The 21,124-nt window shown below is 36.5% G+C and overlaps 2 protein-coding genes across 2 annotated transcripts; one reads left to right on the top strand and one right to left on the bottom strand.

Moving 5' to 3' along the window:
• The first annotated feature begins 196 nt into the window (after nt 1-196).
• On the top strand, nt 197-13,972 carry ccdc180 (coiled-coil domain containing 180). Its single transcript, XM_026212114.1, has 37 exons — nt 197-445; nt 581-711; nt 786-865; nt 1,261-1,370; nt 1,517-1,645; nt 1,754-1,864; nt 1,945-2,040; nt 2,124-2,287; nt 2,500-2,619; nt 2,719-2,798; nt 2,901-2,989; nt 3,068-3,187; nt 3,274-3,447; nt 3,591-3,706; nt 3,845-3,971; nt 4,053-4,095; nt 4,175-4,299; nt 4,372-4,559; nt 4,835-5,010; nt 5,696-5,876; nt 5,974-6,120; nt 6,228-6,372; nt 6,449-6,565; nt 6,643-6,741; nt 6,820-6,906; nt 6,995-7,182; nt 7,409-7,473; nt 7,622-7,730; nt 8,438-8,518; nt 8,615-8,684; nt 8,778-8,922; nt 9,424-9,584; nt 9,806-9,943; nt 10,027-10,138; nt 10,700-10,799; nt 10,915-11,056; nt 13,078-13,972. The coding sequence occupies exons 1-37, from the start codon at nt 386-388 to the stop codon at nt 13,210-13,212; spliced, it is 4,461 nt and encodes a 1,486-aa protein (XP_026067899.1). The 5' UTR covers nt 197-385; the 3' UTR covers nt 13,213-13,972.
• Nucleotides 13,690-20,914, bottom strand: LOC113049613 (protein O-mannosyl-transferase 1). The gene is given in 21 exon segments (XM_074559831.1): nt 13,690-13,990; nt 14,169-14,346; nt 14,546-14,672; nt 14,766-14,879; nt 14,963-15,060; nt 15,134-15,190; nt 15,193-15,253; nt 15,562-15,654; nt 15,742-15,838; nt 16,007-16,099; nt 16,470-16,565; nt 16,655-16,785; nt 16,917-17,072; nt 17,155-17,248; nt 17,412-17,471; nt 17,647-17,752; nt 17,847-17,993; nt 20,037-20,087; nt 20,175-20,281; nt 20,390-20,481; nt 20,483-20,914. Coding segments are annotated over 21 exon segments (2,163 nt in total). The 5' UTR covers nt 20,513-20,914; the 3' UTR covers nt 13,690-13,815.
• Between the last annotated feature and the right edge of the window lie 210 nt (nt 20,915-21,124).

Genomic DNA, 21,124 nt, shown 5'->3' with positions numbered 1-21,124 from the left:
AAAAGAATGTATTTTATATATTAACTGTATATAACTGTTTTGTTATCAACGGCAAAATAATAATAAAAATTTTGACTAAATATTTACCTTTTTTTCACTACATTTGAATGGGAAATTTGATTGGACCGAACACACTTGACCTCACCGTTGGTTGGGCTTTTTTACTCCACACGTCACCTGTGTGTCTGCCATAGCAACAAAGAAATACAAAGTGAAGGCCTGAGTGAACGCATACATGATTTAACAACACCGTAATTTGTATTTGAATAATACGCAGATAATTGTGTTAAAAACTCTTATAATGGACCAGCCGTACTAAAACTTCGCACTTATTTCGCTATAGTTTTATTTTGACTGAAAATAGGCATATTTATCTTTAGCTACAATGGCAGACACGCGTGTGCTTCCCAGTGGTAAAGTTTACCGGCAGATGTTTGAAGCTCAAGTAAGTTAATAGTACTCATAGCATCTGAACGATAAATGTGCGCTTTTACATATTGTTGATGTTTGTAATATTGCGGATCATTTTGAATGCAAAATCCTGGCCTGAAGGCAGCTGTGGGCGTATGTTGATATTCAGGTTCAGTTGTCTCTGGCTCTCTGTGACTCGCGGAGGAAGCGCGTCGGAGATGAGGGCGACTGTCTGCTGAGTGGAGACGCCACAGACTCCGCGTCACAGCAGCTCAATGGGACGTTCAACATCACCACACGGTAACACCTGTTTAGATGCTGCTGCTGCTGAATTTAAAGACATAATTACTAATTAAAAGTGCCTTGTTTGATAGGAACACACTGTACTCTTGTGGAAAAAGAATTGAGGACCAGGATGATAGTGAGGAGGTTTGGGGTCTTCCAGACACTGTTGGTGAGAACTTAGTGATAACTGTTTGCAACATAGTCTTTCCTTCTCAAAACCATTTATTTGTTTTAAAAAATGTAATATTGTTAAATACTATTGACATTTAAAATAACCTATTTCTATTTGAAAATAATATAAAGTGTCATTTATTTCTGTGATGACAAAGCTGAATGTTTGAAATGGCAAAACAGCCAATATTCCAGTCTTCAGCATCACATAAATGGTTCTAAGATGAATCATTCTAATATCTGATTTTCTAGTCCAAAAACAGACTAACACATCTTAACATCTTAATAATTAGAAAACATTTGCTGTTTTTCAATAATAATAAATATTTTGTTTAATATAAAATAGACAATGAAAAAAAAAATCAATCTATTGTGATTCTGTTTTGTCTGTAGTTCCAGAGAGAAAAAACTCGGACATCATTGATCGTCTTGCGGAGAAAAGGCGAAGGGATCACAACAAAGCTGTTTGTCAGTTGCAGACCGAACTCTCCAGCATCAGTGTGGTACACAAACCTGTATATGTAGTGCCAAAATGTGTTTATTCTCATGTAGAGTCCAGTTAATCTATTGTCCGTTTACAGCTTAATTACTATGGCATGCCAATTATATCCCTCAAAGATGCCTTATATTGTGATATTTCTGCATCTAGGGTTTTGAACCATTATTCAGACAGACAGGAAAGGATATCCTTCTCAGATTGTCAGAGCATAATGACAATATTGAAAACCTTATGCAAAAGATTGAAAACATCTCTGATTTGACAGCACATAGCTATCAGGTGAGGACCAAATGTCATATACAATACTTTCAATTTGTCAAATTCAGTATTTGTGAGTAAAGGAGTTTTAGGGTCACTCCAGTGTTATTCATCCTTTGTCTTATAAAGGACATGCATGACATCTGGAACAAAGTCAGCCATGAATCTTCCTTGAAAAGAAAGTGGATTAAAGAGCTAGATGAGATCTATGCCAAGTATGAATCCGAGAGAAAAGCTATGGTAGGTGGTCTATATTATGTAAAGCATATGTTCCCAGAGTCAGTAGAATAGTAAACTGCCTATTTGTCCCTCTTTCCTAGATTTCAGCATTATTGAGAAAATCTACAACAAAACTGGAGAAAATCAGTTATTTGATGCCATGTGATGTCCACAGACTGATTGACAGCGAAGCCATGGTAGTACTGTATATTCCACAAATACATATTTGTATGTTTTCAGAAGTTGATTTGCTTTTGTCAAGAATCTATGTTTTCCACAGATGATAAACCAAGCTCTGCTAGCAAATCAACGTGCTTTGGCCAAACTGTGCTTGAATTTGATGGAGAAACATTTGCAGATGGACATTTTCCAAAGGCTGAGATGGGAGGAAAAGCTCCAAGATTGGAAACAAATAAAACTTAATGACACAGTTACCCAGTTCAGGTAGGTCTGATGTTAAAAAAATTTCCCTTGACAGAAAAATAGTGCCATATTGTTTACCAACAGAGTGCATGACCTCTCTGATGAAAATAGCAGGCAATGGCAAGATGCTGGTTACGATGGCTAGGAATCCTACCAGGGCCACCAGAATAACGTACAGGGGAATGATATTATTTAAAATACAACATATTCCCATATTTATGTTCTTCCTGCAGAGACATTATGAACAGCCCTCGCATTCAGAACCCTAAAAACATTCAAGATACTCTGAGCACTCTGAAGTCAGATCAGAAAACACAGAGAGATAAACGCATCCAAATGCTGGAGACGATTAGGTGAGAAATGAAACACTGAGTTCTAGTCTTGCACCCCATTTCCTCAGTGAATGTTAGTTAACATGGAACATTTACTTACATTTTTTGCCCCATATCAAGAGACATGAAGCCTCCAAAAATCTCAAAGTCATCAGTTGCAGAGTGGTATTCAGCACTGTCTGTCATCAATGAGCAAATAGGTCAGAAAATGTGGTACTTATTACAGTAATCCAGCATTATAAAATGGTAATATGTGCTCTTCGTCACTTAAAAAAATTCCTCACTATGTTCCATTTCTTCAGATTGTATTCACATTGCCACAATGGAAAAACTTCATAAAAACTTTGAGAACAACTGGCAAGTGTGTTTGGCAGAGGTTGATCTCTTTAAGGTGAGATATAACTTGTGCTTGTCTTTATTGTCAAAGCACTACAGAATTGCAACAATATTCTCCACTCTTTACACACAGACAGAGGTGTCCACATACGGATTCACCTCAGACGAAATACAGAATATTGTTAACATGGAGATACTACCTCTCATTGGCCAGCGGCAATCGCAAACTGAGGTCTATTTAGAAAAACTTGACGTAAGTTTGGTTTCCTCATTGCTTTAAATGAAATCTCTCCACTTCTGGACTATCATGTTATATTGTGTACTTTAACATTTTTACAGAAAGCTTTTGAGTGTTTAGCCAAAACCGCAGCTTATGACAGTAAGTGCCTGTACAAGTTTATGTGTGGGGCAGCTCAGCTGTGGGAAAACCATTGTGCAGGCATGCTGAACAGAGAACAGCAGCTACAAAGTGCACTGGGGTCCCTCAGTCAAGTCCACGAACTAGAGAACCAGGCAAGATTTTGTTAACTTAAGTTTTAGGCATTTCTCATAAGTAATGCTTGTAATAATCATCTTTTTTTTGCATTATTTTGTAACATTTCACACCTTGACATGTTTGAACATGGATATAATCTGTCAAATGTCTCACACTACAGAGGAAAGAGGCCCAGCTGGATATGATGTTGGACAAACTGAGGCAGGAAAGCTCAGAAGAAGCTCTGAAAGCCTCTTTAAAGAAGACCCTAAACTATTTGGAAGAGGTTAAGAATGGGTAACACACATTGAGATTTCTTTGAGTTTTTTTGTTGTTTGTTCATTAAGCTAAACTTCACTATAAAAAGAAATTAAAATCAACAAAATAACGAAAGCTTGGACTTTTTAAAAATCATTTTCCTGTATTGTTCTTAAGGTATATGGACATTTATAAAGAGGAAGCTGAAACTGTGGAGTCCTACCCGTCATTAGTCTTGCAGGAATTACAAGTATACAGTCATTCTGTCAGCCAATTTTTTAATGTCAAAGAGGTTTATGGCCAGGTACATAATTAACCAGAACAATCATTTTATCTCTGTTTGTTAAAACATTGTTAAAAAAAATAACTTTATTTTTCATTACAGGACTCGAAGGGTTTTTGCCAACTTTATCCCTCTCTTAAACTTGGTGAGTTCAAAACTAACATTGAGCAACTGGATTATTCTTTTGCCACACATTTATCATGTTTATTTTGGTGTTTACTCAGGTCGAAGCATGACAAATATTAAAAACGAAAGATTGGAGGCAGAATATGAGGTGAAACACAGGGGCTCACAAAAGCCACATTTCAACCATCGAGGAAGCTCAGCATTCAGCTCATCCAGTGCAATGGTAATGACATATAAAACTTACCCCTTTGATTTTTTATCTACTTAAATATTTTCATTTCCTCTATTTTTGTAGGATGACCAAGATTATAAGGCCTTAGAATATTCAGTCTCTCAAACCAAAGAGACTCTCACTACTGTTAAAGGAAATGTGTACAACTGCTATGGGTTTCACACTACCCACGATGAGGAACAAGAGACAGACCTTAAGGAAACCGAGCTGGTTTTCTACCCAAAGGCTCTCATTGTTGAGTTGCTAAAAGAGTAAGTGTACAGTAGAAATGATAAAATGGAATAATGCTTTGTTTGATCATAGTGATGTCTATCTTGTGTTCTCTGTTCAAAAACAATATAGACTACTTACAATCAACAAAACAAAAGCCAGAAGCTGGAGTGTTTGAATCTGAAAGGAAAATTGTGCAATCAAAAAAAATCCATGTTCTCTTTTATATAATTTACTACTTCTTGCCATTCTTTCAGTTTACTTTAACAAAGAATGAAAGTAATATTGAAAAAACTTTTTTGTTGCCCCATCATAGAGTAAGACAAACATTTTTCAGCCATCTGGAAGAGAGGTTTCATATTACTCTAACCAACACTATCACTGTTGTGGAAGCCAAAAAAAGGAAACTAAAAGATGAGCTGGATCTTCGCCTACAGCTCCACCAACCTCGTGCTGCAAGAATAGAGAGGGACATTCACAATGTCAGAGCAGGTCTGTCCCCTCATCACATCCAAAGTCATTTAGGCTTTTACTTATTTGGAGTAGTGTAACAGCTCATCTGAAAAACCAACATGCTTTAGCATACATATTAAAAAAATAACAGGAATGACATATTTAATAATAATATAACTGAATGTAATGTTTTCAGACAGTAAATATTTTGTCATACTTAAGTAGGATTTTCTAAGTAGAGTTTTTACCCCCCCCCCCCCCTTTTTAAAATACAAAGTGTGCTGTTGAATATACTTGGTAGTAATATACTTTGTAATGATGAAGTTGCAATTTAGTACATTCAAAATATATTTTCTTTAAATTGAATGTTGAATAACACACCATAGTTAAAATTACAATGAAGTGTGCTTTACTATTTTTGTAAACATATAAATAAGTGCACTTCTCTAAATCATGACAAAAGATTAAAATATGATTTAAAACACTCTGAAGTAAAACCGTTAAAATTGCATTATGACAAAGTGAACGAATAAACTGTACTCTCCTTAAGTGGCCTTTTATTTAATTAATTTTCTAAGTACATTTAAAGTAAATATGCGTATAATATTTGAAGCACACTACATGTACAAGTGGACATTCAGTACAGTTAAGTGTACTTCTGTTTAACAAGAGAGAAGTAAAATGTTGCAATCTGACCTTTCATAACTGTTTATTACTGGGCCAGCTGAACTAGTGCTACATCGAGGACGCATGGATCGACACTGCAAGGGTATACTGGACGTCCTAGAAGACTGCCGGACAGAAGTACAGGAGTTACAGATCCAGCAAAATAAACTGACGAAAGACTTTCTAATGCAAATCTACAATAGAGAGAAAGATTTCACCATCGCCACCAGTTCCGAAAAGTAAATGAATGAAAACAAACAGTGTATAGTGGTAATTATGTGTATCGTTTATACACAATCACAATCTCACACTTATTCTGGCCATTTTTATTCACAGGATAAATAAACTTCGTACCTCGCTTCAAACCAGCCTGAACAAGCACATCAGTGTCATCCAGACTTTACAAAGAGACATTCGACAGAAGACAGAGTTTAGATTGGAGGCCCTGAGGGACTCAAATGTCCAGATAATGAGATCTTTCAAGTATGTCATTGACATTCTCTGTATAAGAAATTATAAGTGTTGTGTTTCACATTGAATTTATATATAAACCTTGAATATATTATTAATCACTGATGTATTTTCACAAGATTGTTTTCTGAGGGTGGGAATTTTACACCCCAAGAAATTGAAGTGTTTCATTCACATCTGGAAAAAATGGACAAGCGCATTGATTCTGCAGAGTGGGCTGTAATTCAGGACATGGAAGAAAGAGAAACAAAGTGTCTGGAGCAGGTAGAGATTAAAGAATTATCATGAAAGAATTATTAATTGGACAGGAAGTTACGGTGATAATCCATTTCTTCCTCAGGCCAAGGACACACTCAGGAAGTTCGAGGAAAAATTCAGTTTTCTTGCTATCGATCTGAAGTTTCTTGAAAAAATGCAACAAATTTTTACAAATACACGGGTCCAGATCAGAAGCGAGGTATCATTTAGTCTTATTTCATTTCCTTCCCTCTGTCTGCTGTTAATAATCTGTTGAAATTGTATTTGTTTGCTCAGGCTTTTAAGAGTAACATGCAGAAAAAGGTGATTGACAGCATGCTGAACAATTTAAAGGAAATGACCGCTGACTATGACCAGCCCAGGTCCGATAAGAAGGTAAATGCCCTAATACATTATTAGATTCACATTTATGACCTTATAATACTGGTCTACAGAAAACAATTTGTATTGTAGATTGTAACCAAAGTGGAGATTACCAGTTTGACAATTTCTTTGATGGAGGAGCTAAAGAAGAGGTGTCAGTACCTTGACTGCTTCTTGGTATGGCATTACACATTCTAATGCTATAGGCATATTGAAATGTAATCCCTATAGATGATGGATGATAATAGTTTGATATATTTTATAGGATGCCTCTATGGCTGTTCCCCGACCACAGACTCCACTTCAGGGGGCTTTTGCAGTTGCAGCTCGCCCTAGGTCCCATATGCAGGAAAAAACAGCCAGTCCAGATGGAGACGGCCTGCTCCATCCTAGCCGCATCGGAGTTTCCTTCCTGGATGATGCGGCGGTGGGGGTTATCAAAGGACTGCTCAAGTCAGTGTCCTTAAATTGAAAATGTTCACCAACATTGTTGACATAAGTGACTCAATTCCACTGAAGTGATTCAATTTTTCATTCAGTTTATTTGTGTCATTGGTTCTGTTGTGGGTGATTATTTGTAATGCCCTTAAACAGGAACACGTGACGACTAAATAAAATGAAAAAAAAAGGAAATGAACTACTTCTCATGACATACATATTATCTTTTTCCTGCTAACAGGGTAGGCAAAGCACAAGACCTCAAGGAGGCAAATTTCGACCCAATAGAAAGACGCTTTTCAGCAGGTTGGAATGTTTATGTGTCCTCATCGTTTACACAAATAAGGTTGTTGTGGTGTTACTAGTTATAATATGTGGTGTTTTTTTTTTTTTACACACATCTGTGACTAGTTTTTGTGGTTTCTTTTAAATATTGTAAATTCTTCGCCTTCAGTGAGGTTAAACTCCCCTCTTGGATCAGATTGGAGGTCAGGAAAGAGCCCCAGTCAGTCTGGAATAGAGACTCTGCGCAGAAAGTCAGTGGAGTCAATGACCACCCAAAGGTGTGACTTTTCAAATATGACAAAAGAGAAAGAAATTTAGGAAATACCATTAGAGAAGTGGCTATTTCTCTCTTCTGGTTTTAATGTAGTAATATGTGACTCTGGATCACAAAACCATGCAGTCTTAAGATGCTGGGGTATATTTGTAGCAATAGCCAAAAAAAACACATTGTATGGGTTAAAATTATTATTATTATTATTTTATTTTTTATGCCAAAAATCATTAGGACATTAAGTAAAGTTCATGTTCCATGAAGATATTTTGTTAATTTCCTACATTAAATTTATCAAAATGTAATTTTTAAATAGTAATATGCATTGTTAAGAACTTAATTTGGACAACTTTAAAGGTGATTTTCTTAATTTCAAATTTTTGCAACCTCAGATTCCAGCTTTTAAAAAGTTGTATTTAGGCCAAATATTTTCCTATCCTACCAAACCATACATCAATGGAAATCATATTTATTTAGCTTTCAGATTATGTATGATTAATCTCAATTAAAAAAAAAAAAAAACTGACACCTATGACTGATTTTGTGGTCCAGGGTCACATATAGTATTATGGTAATTAATAAGAAAAAAATATATATATATGAGCACATAGAAAACAATCTGTAATAGATAGCATACTTTCCATTGAGTGATCATATAAAATGGACATGTATGATAGAAAATGTTTTATAACTTCTTTTAAACATTTCTGTTAGTTTAAGGAGATTCTCCAAACCCAACCGCTTCGATAAGAAGTTCCTTATTTTTGGCTCAAAACCTGAAGAGCAGCAGGACGGGTCAGTGCATTTGATGGCTGTTATTTTATATCTTTTTTTTTTTTTTTTTTTTCTCATGTTAATTTCAGATTCTCTGAATATTTTTGCATTTCTCAGTGTTCCCTTTAAAGCCTCCATCACAAGTATTCTGTGGAAAGCAAATGATATTCTCCTCTTGGTGGCAGAGGTACTATGAAACAATATTAAGAAATTCAATCTGTTTTATGCAAACAAGGTGTTAAAGCAGTTGATTTTGGACTGAGCTATGTGTCACCATCAGGAGTTCTATAAGAAGAAAGAGCGCCGCTCCGTCACTCGGCCTGAGCAACTGCAGGAGACATTTGATCAGTGTGCAGAGGAGATACACAAAAGACTTCTTATCTACCAGAGCCAATCACATGATTACCACAACAGCTGTCTGCAAGGTTAACCATTGAGATATTGTCCAAAAAGTTACTTCCAAAAATAGGCTAAAATAAGTTGACCAGTTACAATGCAATAAGCATTTACTACGATGATGTCACTTGTTGTTGTTTGATGATTAATTCAGACTTGTCAATTCTGATGTCAAAGGTCACTGTTTCTGCCATCATTTACTCACCCTCAAGTTGATCCAAATTTGTATTAATTTCTTTCTTCTGCTGAACACAGAAGATATTCTGAAAAAGTTTCTGGACCCCATTGACAACCGTAGTATTTTTGTCATATTATGAATGTCAGTGGGGACCAGTAACTGTTTTTCAAAATATGTTCTTTAATGTTCATCAGGTTTAGAAAAGATAATGACAGACAGGTGAAATACAATACAGTAACATAGGATTCCTTGCAATCCTGTAAGATAACAATAACAGAGATCTGATTAGAAGACCAAGCAATGTGCATTTCTAATTTTTATGACAATATGTGATACTTTTCACTCTCTGTAGAATTTCAGCTGCAGTTGAAGGCCACTGAAGAGTTTCTGTGCAGTGTACCAGAGAAGCTTTTTTCTAAACTAAGAGATCAATACCTTGAGGAGCTGACGCAAAACATGACAGAAATTCAACACCAGTTTCAGCTAGCTCAGCAGCAGAGTGAACAAAAGCGGGTATGTGAACAAATGCAGAACAATGGTAAGGGCAGAGGAAATTATTCTGTCATCCTGTCCTATCAAGTTCCTCCCATGTAGTCACTCTGAGGAAGAAGGATTTAAACTGTCACAGTAAAACAGTACTATTATCTACTTCAGATATTTGCAATGTAGAACCTGTAGCTATTCATAAAGAATAGGTCACCAGGTTTGTCCTGTTTTGTGGCCTGTTGTCATAGAGGGAGCACAGTGGTCAGTTGAGTGTGCGTCTGAGCCATCCGGCCTGTGAAACAGAACTGAAGCAACTAGTGCTGGCCGAGGAGGAGAGACAGACCAAACACAGACAAGCCATCCAGAATACCAGACAAGAAGTTCAGGTTACAAACTTGCTGCTTTAACTCAAGACATTTCTGTTTTAAAAATCACAAAAGTTAAACTTGGTCTTCTTGTTTCTGAACAGGCCTGTGCACACAAAAATGCCGAAGAATTTGTCACTGCTCTCGCCAGGTTGGCAGAGACCTTACTCTTCCAATTCGATAACCTCATAACCATTCATGAGGTTCAAGTGGGATGTAAGTTTATGAATTAATAGATGGAAATGTAGATGTTGCCACAGCAAAGGTTTGATATGGTTACGATCAGTTTTGGTGTTGTCACATTATAAGATTTATGAAGATAATTATAGGCAATAGGTTATCAGATTTTTTGATGAAGTGTTTGCTGAAAGTAGTAGTATATGTTGAACAAATATGCACAATTCTATTGCATGGTTTTTTGTATGAATAGGTCTTTCAGGCATGTTATCAGCTAAGGACCAAAAACAAAACAAAAAAGGAACCCGTTTTTCCCTATGCACTATGGACTTAATATAATAGTAATCATAAAGCTATAATTTTGACGGGAAACTGCAATGAGACTTAGCTTTTGTTGACAGATTCATAAATGTGTGTGGGGGGGGGGGGGCTTTAAAAACCATATTTTCATTACGTGTAACACAATAGTCCAACAACGTTACTTACAAAGACACTTTGGAATACAAAGATGTTTTCCAACAATCATAATAAAAACTTATAATAAACTTATAATAATCATTAATTTACTGACTCAAACATGAACGTCTTTTGGAAAAGCAGATGCGGAACAAAAGAAAGCAAATATTACTACACTGATCCGCCAAGCACAAACTGACCCGCTGGAAGACAAGAGCAGTACTCTGATGCAGAAAGGAAGCAGGTGTGGAAATACTGTAATCAAAATAAATCTTTCAGACACCTTTTTTTTTTTCTACATTTTAAATGGGGCATTAATTGTGAATGTTAAATGCTGAATTGCATGTGTTGTTTTGTAGAACATGGTCAGGCATTTGTTATTTTGGATTCACTGATGGCAGCTCATTTCATAAACAATCTCAGGAAACGGCCACCGTCACAACTGCTAAAACCACACTAGGGCATCTTAAGGCCATTGAGGAGCGAGACACAGTGCATGAGGTAAGTTCATTTCAGATGAGTTGGATATACAGGTGCATCTCAATAAATTAGAATGTCGTGGAAAAGTTTATTTCAGTAATTCAACTCAAATTGGGAAACTTCTCTATTAAATAAATTCAATGCACACAAACTGAAGTAGTTTAAGTCTTTGGTTCTTGGTTCTGTTGATTCATTTTTTTATTGAATTGTTGACCTTCTAGAAAATATGTTTATTTACTGTACATGTATTCAATACTTGGAAGGGGCTCCTTTTGCTTGAATTACTACCTCAATTCAGCGTGGCATGGAGGTGATCAGTTTGTGGCACTGCTGAGGTGGTATGGAAGCCCAGGTTTCTTTGACAGTGGCCTTCAGCTCAATTGCATTTTTTGGTCTCGTTTCTCATCTTCCTCTTGACAATACCTCATAGATATTCTATGGGGTTCAGGTCTGGTGAGTTTGCTGGTCATTAAAGCACACCAACACCATGGTCATTTAACCAACTTTTGGCAGTGTGGGCAGGTGCCAAATCCTGCTGGAAAATTAAATCAGCATCTTCAAAAAGCTGGTTAGCAGAAGGAAGCATGAAGTGCTCCAAAATGTCTTGGTAAACGGGTGCAGAGACTTTGATTTCAAAAAACACAAATGCACCCCAAATCAATCACAGACTGTGGAAACTTAACACTGGACTTCAAGCAACTTGGTCTATGAGCTTCTCTACTCTTCCTCCAGACTCCAGGACCTTGGTTTCCAAATTAAATACAAAGCTTGCTCTCATCTGAAAAGAGGACTTTGAACCACTGGGCAACAGTCCAGTTCTTCTTCTTCTTAGCCCAGGTAAGATCCCTCTGAAGCCTTGACCCCATCCTCAGTCCATTCCTTGTGGAGTACACTCAAATTCTTTAATCGATTACGCTTGACAATCCTCATAAGGCTGTGGTTCTCTCTGTTGGCTGTGCATCTTTTTTCTTCTACACTTTTTCCTTCCACTCAACTTTTTGTTAACATGCTTAGATACAGCACTCTGGGAACAGCCAGATTATTTGGCAAAGAATGTTTTTGGCTTACCCTCCTTGTGAAGGGTGTCAATGATTGTCTTGTGGACAACTGTCAGATCAGCAATGTTCCCCATGATTGTCTAGCCTAGTGAACCAAACTGAGAGAACATTTTGAAGGCTCAGAAAACCTTTGCAGGTGTTTTGAGTTGATTAGCTGATTGGCATGTCACCATATTCTAATTGTTTGAATTGGCGGGTTTTTGTAAAAATGTGAGCCAAAATCATCACAATTAAAAGAACCAAAGACTAAAACTTCTTCAGTCTGTGTTCACGGAATTTATTTAATACATGAGTTTCACAATTTGAGTTGAATTACTGAAATGAACTTTTCCACAACATTTTAATTTATTGAGATGCACCTGTATCATTTGTTCTTGTCTAAACATGCCTGATAAGAGCATGATATAGTCTTTTGTTCTCTTTTGTCCTCAGTACAATAGGATCAACATACAGCAGCTGTAAATGAGCTTTATGTATTAACCTTTACAACAGTACCTAACTCTATTGGAGCTGTAAAGTGCCTACAGATAAAAAAAAAACTGTGAAAGATGCTAGGTCATCCATTCAGAGCCTTGTCACATCATGCATTAGTGATTTGCAAGGTGTGGCCTTGCACCTAAAACTTGCAGTTTGAATTTTAAAGGAATATAGTTCATCCTAAAATGAAAATTGTCAACATTTACTCACCCTCAATTTGTTCCAAACCTGTATGAGTGTCTGTTGAACATACAAAAAAAAGTTATTTTGAAGAATGTTGGTGACCAAAGAGTTAACAGTGGCCACTGACATCCATGGTATTTTTTTTCCACACCATGGGAGTTAATGGCTACCATCAACTGTAGAAAGAAAAGAACTCGTACAGGTTTGGAACAACTTGAGGGTCAGTAAATGATGACCATTTTTATTTTTGGATGAACCAAAGAATACGAACATGCATATATTTTAAAAAGTGTTCTGCTTGTGCAACTGTTAATCTTCCCCCAGCACTATGGGCAGAGGGTTCAGGAGGAGCTGTTCAAAGCCCAGCGAGAGTGTGATGCTCAGGAAAGACAGCTGCAGCAGTGGCATGACCATTGGCAGAGTCAGCTAAAAACCCTTGCTTCACTCAACTCTGAATGACCGTGAGACATTTATGAACACTGACAATATAAGCCGGGGCATTAAACACCCTCAAAGAGAAGGGACTCTACACTAAACTACACGGACATGTCTTTCAACTGTGCTAACTCAACATTTACACGCTAATCTGTTCCATGTTGTTGGATTCATGCAATGATTAAAATAATGGCTGCTATGAATAGGCTAATACAAAATTTTATGATATAAAAAAATGTCTATTCCATATTTTCAGGTTTAATTGGTTAGTGTTGTGCAAGGATTAAATAAAAGCAAATTCTAATAAATGCGACCCATCTTATTAGTTGTACAAGTCCCTAAAACAATACAATAAAATTGCCATACAAACCGGATGGTATGTAAACAAAAGAGCATGATAAATTAAGCACTTAATAGTGTTGTACAGTCCATTTGGTTTAGAGTTTTGAGATTGAGCAGCATGAGTTCTCATTAAAGAGTTTTTCACATTTTTAAATTTGTGTGCTCTAGACCCTAGAAACGTATTTCACAGATCTCTGGAGAGTCAGCAGCACTACCTTGGCTTTAGATTTCACTTCATCATGAACTTACTGAAGCTCCCATTCTTAAAGAAAGAAAAAATGGATTTCAGCGTTTTCTTATGAGAATATCCCAACTCTCTCTCCAGCGCAGTGCAGCAAGCTCCTCTGATGATAATGCTGGCTGGCCGTAGGTCAGAGGACTCAGGTTTTGGTAAGACACGTATGCTGAACAAAGGACTGCCAGAATAACACCACCAAATGCTTTCCTCTGAGCTGAGGATCTGAGAAACAGAATGATATACAGATACAAGCATAGACGTGATTTACACTGGAATGACACAATGATAAAGAAATCAATACTTGTATTCAGCAAGGATGCATTAAATTAAAAAGAAAAAAATTATCATTGCTTACTCAGAAATACACTAATGATTTTCAGACAGAAATGAGAACTGTTACCTGAATACATGGATGCACAGGTGCTCGATGACTATAGGTGTCTGCACGATCTTGAAGGTGAGAGCTGGAAGATAGTGATACAGAAACAGAGTCTTCTCCATTAGGAAGAACGGCAGGTAATTCACTGCCCAGCCTCCAAAACAAATGACACCAGCCAAAACTAGCTGTTCCCAAGAGTCTAAGAGAGAAGAAAAAGTGGGAAAAGAATAGTTTATTAAAGGTTGTGGTAAAGCAAACATCTCTATTATTATTGCTCACAGTTCATATCAGAGAATAAACTCCATCCCCAATATTGAACTTCTTTGTGCAACATCTCCCTCAGTGTCTGTGCAACGTGGACATGAATTATACATCAACTCATATGGCAGTGGACAAACCTTGAGGAATGTCTTCAACTTTCCTCCGTCATCTTGGTAAGAAGGTTAGAAACATAAGACAGTAAACAACCAGTGAAAGGTTTGCAATGGTCCAATTAACAATATTCCCAATCAGCTGAATTTGTGCCTGTATTAAAAATAGAAAAGATTAGATTAGCCTCATATTCATTCTGTCAAACACAAAATAAATAAAAAAACCAACAGAATGATGTTGACATACATTACTTGAAGGATGAAGCCAGTATGCAATGCTGGTGTCCATTGTGATCCATTCAAGAGGTGATGAACTATATTTGTGCTCAGACTCTTCATTCTTTACTCTCAGCATCTTCCACTGTTACTCAAACATACAACGGCAGCTCTAAATGGCTTTTCTGATGACTGACATCAGAACCATTATTCATATTTAATATTCACCTGCAGCTCAAGAAATTTGGCAATAAAAGTGAGGTTTCTCTTGATGTCGCTGTGAGTAGGTGATTTCAACTCCAATTCCCTTTCCTTCTGTTCCTGACCTGTATATATGTGAGTTTAACCAAGGAAGAAAACAAAAGCAATATGTAAACATACAGATGTTAATTCTCATACTTCTGCCATAGCGATGCTCCTCCACATTCCACATGGCGCTCTGCTGGTAGCCTTTAAAATCTTATCCCCAACCACCTCCAGCTGTTTGAAACCCCACTCCGGCAATGATGCTCCACTGAGCTGCAGAACATTAAAGAACCGGTTTAAATAACACTTTTAAAGAGATAATCCACCCAAAAATGCTAATTTTGTCATCACCCTAACTTTGTTCTAAACCTATATGACTTTCTTTCTTCAGTGGAACACAGAAGGAGATATTTCAGGAATGTCTGAAGGTTTTTGGGGCTCTAATGTTGTTTGCTTTCCAGCATTCTTCAAAACAACGTCATTCAAATCAACAACATTCACTATTGACACACACACAGACACATATATATACATACATTTTTCTGGAAACTTTTATTATTATGACTTTTTTCTGTACAAACCTTCAAAACAGCTGAAGTGTTCACATGGACTAGTCGCACTTCTGATAAAATCGTCTTCCAGATCTCTCTATCAGACTCCCTGTTAACTATGTCCTATAGTGCAATGAAAATAATGTATCATAAATGTGTATCCAAGTAAATGTGCACATGTATTATAGACTTATGGGTCTCAGATCTTACCACTCTCCATAGATTCTGAGCTGGCATAGACACATTGAAGTCTATGTAGCCAGACACTTCCTGTGAGTGAGGACTCATGGGGGCTGCAACATCATGTCTTGAAAACAAAGCATAGCCATGTTATTGCTACTACGATCTCAAACAGATTACAAAAAAATATTATAAACATTACTATAATTATTAATTGATTTTCATTGATATTAATGTAAATAAAAACAATTTAAAATGAGATATAACAAATCTAATGATGGTGAAACTATATTACGTGTTCAGGTAGCGAGAGGTCATTCCATGCAGCAGCTGAATAATATCACCATGCCTGACAGGTCTGGGTGGGCTGCTGACCCCGAGACTGTGCCTGGGGTTTTAAATTACAATTACAATTCACGTAAAATATTTAGCTGTAGCCCATGGGTCATATTAACAATTCACTCAACTATTTTTAGTAATGCTACATGTATTAAAACAATAGTTTTAGACATTTTAGCACCACATCACGTGATCCTCTGCAGTGAATGGGTGCCGCCAGAATGACAGTCCAAACATAATAATTAATAAAAGTGTGGATTGTTTTTTTGGATTATTGTATTGTTTTTAACAGCTGCTAAACTCTGATTATTACGGCACCCATTAACTTCTAAATTTCTCAGACTCATCCCTGAGAGTCAGTGAATGTTCAGCAATTTTTCATTTATTTTGGGGTGAACTATTCTTTTAAGTCAACATACCGCCCAGGGTCTTTAATAATCCACCAGTTGTTGACATCTTTAAAAGGATAGCAGGTCACCTGCAGCTGGTGAGAGCTACCACAGCCATTTTCATACCTTTAAGCATACATAATTAGCAAACATTATCATGAAAATGTGGTCGTTTAGGATTATGTCACCTTGAAACTTGAGTCCTGATGTCTCACCTGACTGGATAGTTAGCCTTGTGGGAGTGAAGCCAACATGGAACAGGTTTACTGGACACGGTGCGGAGAGTGACCTGGGAGCCGAATGCAACATCCAAGGGCTGTCCCTGAGTGATCCGCGCTAAACCGCCCTTTATAGGAGAAATAGAGAAATAAAGGAGATTTTGACCACTCTGATAGGTTACACTTATCTGCCCAACTATGCCCATAAGAGACTCTCACAAACTCCAAACTTGTGTACGTTCAAGAAACGGATCTGTACCTCTAGACTTAATTGAAAGGCACTGCTCATCATCTGATCATGTGGTCCACTGCGATACAGCAGCGTAAGATGGATGTAGAAAAATCCAACATACATGATGACAGGTAACACCACAAGAGCCAGGAATCGAACCAAAATCTGCACCGCTACTTTGCCCTTTTCACATAGATCATAAAATCATAATGTGCAAAATCATAGTGCTATAAAAACCCAACAATGTTTGGTAACTAAAACTCACATGGCTTAGGGTTCGATCTCCGATAACATGCCAGGTGTGTACAGCTGCCAGGCCTAGCAGTAAAGAGTATGTGAACATACCCATGTACTTTACCCTGAAAAACAAGCCAAAAAAATGAAATTACATTTTTATTAGCAGAGCAAGTTAAACTAGATTTTTTGCACTTTCGGAAGAAAACATGAGTGATTGGCGCTTCAAAGACAGTAAAATAAAATAATGTAAAAAAAAAAAAAAACTTTTCTTATGACCGTACATACCCAATTCCACATGCACAACTGACCCCACAGGTCACAAGCCAAAACCACCTAAAAGATGAACTGAGAGAAGAGAAAGCACATGACACTTATACTACCATGAAATTGTGGCAAATAGCATTACAGTCACAGAAGACTGACAAGACAATCCATTTACATTTAGTCATTTATCAGACACTTTCACCCAAATTGACAATCCAGATCTGACTCTGACAAAACAGATATCAACAATTCTTACTTGTGTGCTTTGTGGAAGCGGAGGTAAGACAGTACAGCTAACAGCAGGAAAAAGATTAGAACAGACTCCAGCAGCATAAAGCGTGATTGCACAATCAAGGAGTTTTCTGTAAAAAAGAAACAAAACTTTTTAGCCAAGAGAAACAGGCAGGAAAACCCATCATTAGGCAATGACTTGAAAATGATATGCCAAGCACTTACCCATGAGGAGAAGAAAACATGCACCCAGTGCTGAAAAATGGGAATATCCAAGCTCCACCACCAGAAGATAAGCAAGAGGTACACAAAAAGAGCCAGCAAGGGCCGGTATTACCCGAAGGCTCCAAACAGGAACATTACTGGTGTATTCTACAATAGACCCAATATCAGAGTACTGCAATTACTAATGCCTGTGTTATGTAAAACAAAAGGAAAGTTGAAATGTTGTCTTGACTGAACATTCACAACAGTTTTTAAGTTTATACAAGTCTTAGTGTACCATGCAGCAATGCAACTTTGCTAGGTGGTTGCTGGGACTTTGCAATCAGCAATTTCTGGTTCTGATCACTTATAAAAATACTGCATTAGTCAGAACAGCCTAAAAGACTGTGCCATAATAGTTTTCATTTGCTCTAGTGGCCCTCAAACTGTTTTTCAGCATACAGTAAATACTAGAGGAGTATCTTATCAATATGTAGGGTGTTAAACAATGGGGTGTCTTCAAGGTCTAGATGGGATTTTCCAATTACTGTGTTATCTTGTAGTGTGTGTGCAAAAAAAAAAAAAAAAAAAAAAAAAAAAGGTGTGAAAATGTGCACTCAAAATTAAAGTCAAATGCTTCACTGTTCATCTCCTATTAAAAGTCAAATTAAAATCCAATGTATATGACTTTGAGCATCAATAATTATTATTTTAATGGCTTTAAAATGAAAGCATCATAGCAAAGTGTGTAAATACATTAATATAGTACTAGATGCATGGTATTGGACCAGGCTTAAAATGCAACACAATATCTAACAAGGGGTCTGTGGTCGGACTCCCTGTCTACCAAGTAGCACTTAAATAGTTGAACATACTGCAGTTGCTCTAGCCTTTGTGTGCTCCTCATTTGAGAGATCTGTTAGGAAGCTCTCTGAATGATAACTCTCCTCCAAAAACTGCACTGCTTCTTCTTATGGTCTTCGCACTCAAAAGTGACCGGACACCTGAAATATAACTTTTTTTTCAGTTAAATTAATCTAATGGATTTTTGATCAATAATATTTTTTTATTTTTTTTTAATATTTTGAAAGAATTCAATGATACTAATTTATATTAATGAATTTTTTTTTTTTTTTTTTTTTTTGATGCAGTATTTCATATTAAAACAGAGACTAGGGCTTTAGAATCCAATTGTTGATGGAAGAATAGCACCTCCTGGTGAGAGTAAAAGAAGAGAAAAAACTAATTTTTATGGTGTAACCACTAGTGGATTCAAGTTGTTTTGTACATGATTGTTTACCTTTATTAGGTTGTGGATTTAAATGCATATTATTAAGGCATTCTCAAACACTAATTTTTGTAAAAGTTTATATTTTTTGTTGTTTTAAATGTTGATTTGAAGTGTAGGCTTTTGCAGTATTATTACTACATTCAAACCTGAACAGAAAGCATTTTGTTACACAAAATATTAAAGTTCTATTAAAAAATGTAACAAAAATGAACACGAATGCTTTATCGGAGCTAAATCCTTCTGGGTCTGATCTGATTTAACCTCTTATTTCAGTCTTTTGACTCATTTTGGCTATTTGGTTATAGCCATACCAATTCATTTGAGGTATGTATAATTATGTGTGTGTGTGTGTGTGTGTGTTTTACACTCTTGATTCAGATTGTTACCCCTTCCTTGCTGTCCACTTTTTTACTGCATTGTAGTTGAATTATTGATTTTATTTTACATAGTTGCAGTGTTGTGTGTGTAAACAATTATGTGTCCGCGTGTGTGAGATGGTGTGTTGATTTTGCACTCTAGATGTTTTAGAGTTTCACCCCTTCATTGCTGTGCAATTTTTTTCTTCATGGTAGTGGATTTGTAAATTGTACACTCAAAATGTTCCCCATTTCCCATTCCATTTCCTATGGATGGTCTATTTTTGACCGAAGACCATGAGTGTGAAAATTTTTTTTTGACAACCACTAGCTTTTTCGAATCATGCCCTCAATTTTATTTTATTTTTTTGAGTTCACATAGAGTTCCCCCAAGTTTCGTACCACTCTTTTGAAGTTCCGATTTGTAAAAATTCTAAATGTTAAATTCTTGAAGACTGCACAAGGGCTAGGATAAGTTAGAATTGGCTTAGAGACTGGAAAGTCTGTACATGAAGTGGTTATTTGGCTTTGTCAGCTCAACATAAACCTGTATAAGATGATCACCTGCTCCAATCCGGTTCCAAACAAAGTTGCCATCAAATCCTCCTAAATATGCTGCAAAGATAAATTATATGCATTAATAAATAAACATAAAGTGGCTTACTTCATGAATATGAGTATAAGTGTCAAATATCTTGTCACCTCCTAAAGCTAGTATCATGTGGCCAAAAGGCGGACCACTCTCATCAATGAAAAACACTTGCTTCATGTACAGAGACAGGAACTGGCCGTAATAAACTTCATCAAACCTGTAGCAGTATGCAAACATGATATATACATATGTGTATTCTTTTAATCCGCAAAACTAAAAGAATAGAAATATCTATAAAATAAACAACAATAAAACGAAGACTTACACAACAGCTTTAGGAAAGTGAATGCCATATAGTCTGGTCACGAGCGCTGAAACTGTCACTGCCACCAGCAGCAGATTGAGCTCCACTGACTGACAGACTGAAGGGCAGCTTCACACACTGCATGCTGCCTCACTACAGCCGTTCATTGTGGTAAAACATACCGTTATTACTCTATACATATTCATTCAGTTTTATATACAAACACGCAGGACCCGGCATGGAAAATGAATTAGCATATTATTTAAATACATGTAATTTATTTACGTTGATTCAGTTAGATTTCGTTGTGAGCTTCTCAAGTTTCGTAATCATTGGTTAACACTGCTGCTTTCACAATTACCTGTGCTTTGTCTTTCCGCAAAATGTAATTAATACCGACCTCCACTAAACCTGGACTTTATTTAAAATATATATGTATACAGCTGTGTCTCTGGCATAAGCGACAGCTTGTCTTCACGTTAAAAACACTCAAATATGTAAATAAGCCGACGGTGTGTAGTGGTGTTCTAGTGTACTACTGGGCCACCGTAGTATTGCCCACATTTCAAAATAAAAGTTAAACACTCCTTATATAAATCTTTTTTATGACACGATAAAGTATGTGGGCTCGTAAACCAAATACTAAAAATATCAAGTGGTATTAATGTGAAAGAAAAATAACCCAAACAAAAGGCAAATCGTGTAAATAATTATAATTATATATAATTATAACTATTATAGAATTAATTTTTGCAA

This window comes from Carassius auratus, chromosome 30, assembly GCF_003368295.1.
Source record: "Carassius auratus strain Wakin chromosome 30, ASM336829v1, whole genome shotgun sequence".
NCBI classification, from domain to species: domain Eukaryota; kingdom Metazoa; phylum Chordata; class Actinopteri; order Cypriniformes; family Cyprinidae; genus Carassius; species Carassius auratus.
Note: the sequence above shows the minus strand (reverse complement) of the source record. Positions and strands in the feature narration are given on the sequence as shown.

Excerpts from the sequence above, each read along its gene's own strand:
- ccdc180 (XM_026212114.1), top strand. The coding sequence starts at position 386 with ATGGCAGACACGCGTGTGCTTCCCAGTGGTAAAGTTTACCGGCAGATG. Across the intron at positions 2,288-2,499 it reads GACACAGTTACCCAGTTCAG|AGACATTATGAACAGCCCTC; the intron begins GTAGGTCTGATG and ends TTCTTCCTGCAG. Across the intron at positions 7,474-7,621 it reads AGAAAGACGCTTTTCAGCAG|TGAGGTTAAACTCCCCTCTT; the intron begins GTTGGAATGTTT and ends CTTCGCCTTCAG.